The 4276-nt window shown below is 44.4% G+C and overlaps 1 protein-coding gene across 1 annotated transcript; it reads right to left on the bottom strand.

Annotated features, from left to right (window-relative positions):
• Positions 1 to 2523: 2523 nt before the first annotated feature.
• fam110d (family with sequence similarity 110 member D) lies at positions 2524 to 3804 on the bottom strand. The gene has a single exon (XM_030783290.1). The coding sequence runs from the start codon at positions 3802 to 3804 to the stop codon at positions 2524 to 2526; it is 1281 nt and encodes a 426-aa protein (XP_030639150.1).
• Positions 3805 to 4276: the final 472 nt, after the last annotated feature.

The following is a 4276-nucleotide window of genomic DNA, read 5'->3' as shown; positions in this document are numbered from 1 at the left end:
CTAACGCTGGCATGTACAATTCAAAATAGAGTAGATTCATGCTCTAAATTGAAATGTGTTGCTGAAGTGAAGCTGAATGAAGAGAATCGAGAGAAACTTACGGAAACATAGGCTAGAGGGAAAAAGAAAAAAACCCATTTGATAAGCAAATGTGTTTAAGACTTATCCAGGAAACTATAAATAGGATATCAGAGTAGGATCGTCAAGCGGGAGCATGGATACCGTTTCGTTCAGCGTTCAGGCTGAAGAAGCTGAGAAAAAGAGGGGGGAAGACAGAGAGAGAGAGAGAGAGAGAGAGAGAGAGAGCAGCACAAGAATGAGAGAAGATAGAGAAAGAGGGTAGAGGAAGGGGGGGGGGGGTGTAACCTGACCACCTAGACATAACATAGTGGCTTCTGGCTCCTTTTTGAAGAGTCAAACTGAAGTGTGATGGGTTATAGTCAAGTGCCACACACCCTGCCAGTGCTTAAAGGGAAAACAGGCACTTGAGATGCTATGAAAAATAAGACGAGCAGGAGGAAAGAAAAAAAAGACCAAAAAACCCCCCCCACAAACTTTATCAGAGCTGTGACTCATCAGTTTCCTACTGCTGCTCATAAACCAATCTGTCAGACACTTTGATGTAAGACTCACTTCTTGCCCAAAGTTATTTAGCAACTAAGGTGTTTATTTAGGTTGTTGTTGTTGTTGTTGTTGTTGTTGTTGTTTTCCCAAGATGTCTGAGACCCAAAAATCCAATGTAATGGCAACTGCATAATCTAAGTAAAGAATCTGTAGTGTAGAACAGTTAACATTATTACTGTAATGCAGTAGAGCACAATTACATAACCGAGTCTAAGGAAGCGGGAAAAAAAAAAAATGTTGTGATCTTTACAGAATGCGGTGTATGATTTCATGCTTTCTTCTCAAAACTCTCTGCCACAAAAAGAACAATATACAACAAATTCTTCAGAAATAGGACTTTATTAATATTATTATTCTTTTTATGTGTAAAATATACACACTTCTCTTTGGAATAAAATTGTAATCTGTCACAGATGAAAAAAAAAAAAAAATCACCAAATTTAAACGACCGTTCTGTAAACATGCATGAGAGAAATTTTTGAACATACCAACATACTTCCAGTACTGATTTTTAGAGATACTCAGACACATACTTATACTCATTGTTTTTGTCTCTCTGCCTGTCTTCAGTTCAGCTTAAGCCATAGCTGGAGTGTTGTTCTTCAGGGTCACCTTCTAACCTTCGGGTCATTTTTCAGTGGCACCCCTGTGACCACTGACGGTTTCATTTTGATTAAAAGGCCAATCAACGACTGATTAACATGGTGTGGTAGGACAGGGCGGTTGGAGAATTAAACAATGAACAATGTTCCCATGTCCCTCCTTACTGACAGAGGGCTGTTTTTGGAGTGGAAACAGATCGCTGTCTGCTGCAGAGGTCTGCTCTTCCAGGAGATTAAAATGTCAAATTAATGGAATATTATTTCTGCTTGTTTGGCTTTGCTTCGTTTGACAAGATTTGCATTTAGGCTGAACTGCTGAAGAGTCTAACCTCAATGCACAGGGAAGGGAAATTATTTCAATAGTTTTGTATAATAATAATTAAAAAGAACTGTCAAGTAAATGGAATGTGAGAAAAGAGGATTTAGAAACCGTTCTTCATAATCTGCAAGATGGTAACAAAATGATCTGCAGATTTTAACACAAACTTAAAAATATCATCTAAAATCTGCAAATTTCAATTTTGCAGTTCTGGACAGTAGTCATCTCGGGGCAAGTTGTCTCTCTTTGGCCTGAAGTAAAAAATCAACAAAGACCTTTGTGTATTTTTTATGAAGGCCTTGCAGAACCTTTTTTCTTTTTTTTTTTTTTGCATATGCTCAGTTTTAAAGGAGATGCGTCTGTTTGAACAGACTCTATCTCTCTTTCTCTCTCTCGTTCTCTCACTCTCTCCCTTCATTTTCTTTCTCAGTGCATTAACAACCCCATAGGGGTGCCTCGCATGTTTGTTCCAACGCCTGCGTTTAAGGGGGGGAAAAAAAGCAACTCTAACTGGGACAGTTCAGAGATGAGGTACTTACGGTTCATTTCACACTCACACATCAGTTCCCCAGTCCAGGAAAGAAAAGAGCTTAGTGGTTCTCCATTTTAAATAATTCATTTGTTGAGATGTAGGCTACACATAGAGTCTAGAAAACAACACAGTTGTTTTGGGGTAACAGTGACAGAACACGTTCGTATGCTTTTCATAAACAAGCAGGACGGGGTCACACCAGAACACAAACGTGAAAAAAGTCTGGCTTGTTCAGTGTTGTGTCAACCTCACACTAACACACCAATTCTCATGAGAAAATGATTCTGTTGGTTACAAAGAGCCACAGTCTCTGAACAAGTCTTTCACATACAATTCTCTCATATTCAATAAATACAGCATATCGACCTGTTTTCAGTTATAACAACACTGCACTGGCCAATAATCCTTGACCTACATAGAGAGTTTATGTTTTGTCACTGTAGTCGCTACACAGTGGACTCTTTTGGGCCCTCCTGGGCAGCGTTCTTGCACCCATAAAGCCATTTGATGACACGGGCATTTCGCTCAATGATGGACACACCTGAAGGGAGCTGCTCAGCTACTTCCTCCTGAAACAGCCCGTCCCCAGAGTGTCGAGAAAACTCGCTGGGTTCCGAGGCCGCGGTGTCTCCTCCGCCGACGCTTCGCAGAATCAGGGAGAGAGTGTCCACCGAACTGGCGCCCGATAAAAAGTTTTCAGGACCGAGCCTCTGAACCATGTCCAGGTCCAGTCCACAGTAGTCAAAGAACCGCTCCTGCTCAGACAGCGCTAACGAGTGACGCAGTCGGAGATCCGACGTGGAACGTCGCAGCCTTGGTCGTAACAACGGCACCACAGGCTTCCACGGGTCCATGTCGTTGTCGTTACCGTTATACACACCAGTTGGTGGGGTGTTGTTCATGCTGGCCTTTGCTTGCTGGTCCAGAGAGACTGCGTTCCCATTGACCTGCTCACGTTCTGACCTGCTGGACCTCCTCGTCTCATTCCCGCCATCAACGGTGTCCTTGTCGTTAGACCAAGACATGCGGGAGTCGCCATCTCGAGAGGAAGCCCTCTCCTCGCTGATCACCATTTTCTGGGCCATGTTTTTTTCTCTCATGGAGCCCTGGAAGAGTCGACGAACAAAGCTATAACCTTTTGTCTCTATGTTAGCGTTCCCGTTAACGCCAGCGCTGGGGCTCTTACACTCTTTCTTCTGTCTGTAGATGACCAGGGAGTCTGGACGCAACATCCGTTTGCCTGTACTCCTCCGCATCACAGGCGCACTGTGTGGGGCAACTAAGGGAGCAGTGACTGGGGTTCTTGGAGTTGCCAGAGGAGCTCGGTTAGCATTATTATGATTACGAGCCTCCACGTTATCCACTGAGTGACAGTTCTCCTTTCGGGAATCATCCTCATTGTTGTTCTGCGAGGAGTGCGGGCTGGAAGCAGAGTAAGGCGTGGTTATGGACCTACGCGGTGGCAGAAGGGGTGTGGATGAGCCAGAGACAGTGAAGGGACGACGGGGCAGGGGTGGCGGGGTCGCACAGGGCACCACAACAGGCTCCTGTTTAGTGTTGATGACTTGTTGGCTCTTGACATATTTGGCTTTGTCTGCTTCCAGACGCTCCACGGCGCTGATTGACCGCCCTCGGCTCCCAGCGTCCATTTGCCTGCGGAGGTAGTCTGGTCCCTTGTTGAGCAGCCGAAGGGGAGAGGGTGATCCGACGGGTGTCAAAGGCTTCATTGTGCCCTACTGTGCCTGAACTGTGCCTCTACATCAAAGCAGGAAATGGCAAAAGGGACTGCCTTGGGACACAGCAAAAGAAGCCCGAGAGAGGCTTCAGTCCTTATAGTTTAAATGAATTTCAGTTTGCAGAATGAAAACCAAATCACAGTTTTCAGTGATGATCTTGTCTCAAGTAACTGTACTGAAAGCTGTTCAAGTGTTACAATCCCAACGCTCTCAAAGTTTTTAATAATTTCACCTTTAAATCTGGCAAGTTCCGGTCCAAGTGGTTACAGTTTGTTTGGAGCTAGATGCAGGGGCCAGCTTAAATTAGCCTCTTTGTTGGGATCTTTTGGAAGTTGGACAAAATGATATCTGTGTACAGTATTTACACAGGCATTTAGATAAACGGGCAGGGCACAGGGAAATCCTTTTTCCGCTGTCCAAGAGCACTCCCTAATGAGATGTTTCCCTGCCCACAGAACTGCAG

This window comes from Chanos chanos, chromosome 8 (assembly GCF_902362185.1).
Source record: "Chanos chanos chromosome 8, fChaCha1.1, whole genome shotgun sequence".
NCBI classification, from domain to species: domain Eukaryota; kingdom Metazoa; phylum Chordata; class Actinopteri; order Gonorynchiformes; family Chanidae; genus Chanos; species Chanos chanos.
This window is presented reverse-complemented; position numbering and strand designations above follow the sequence as displayed.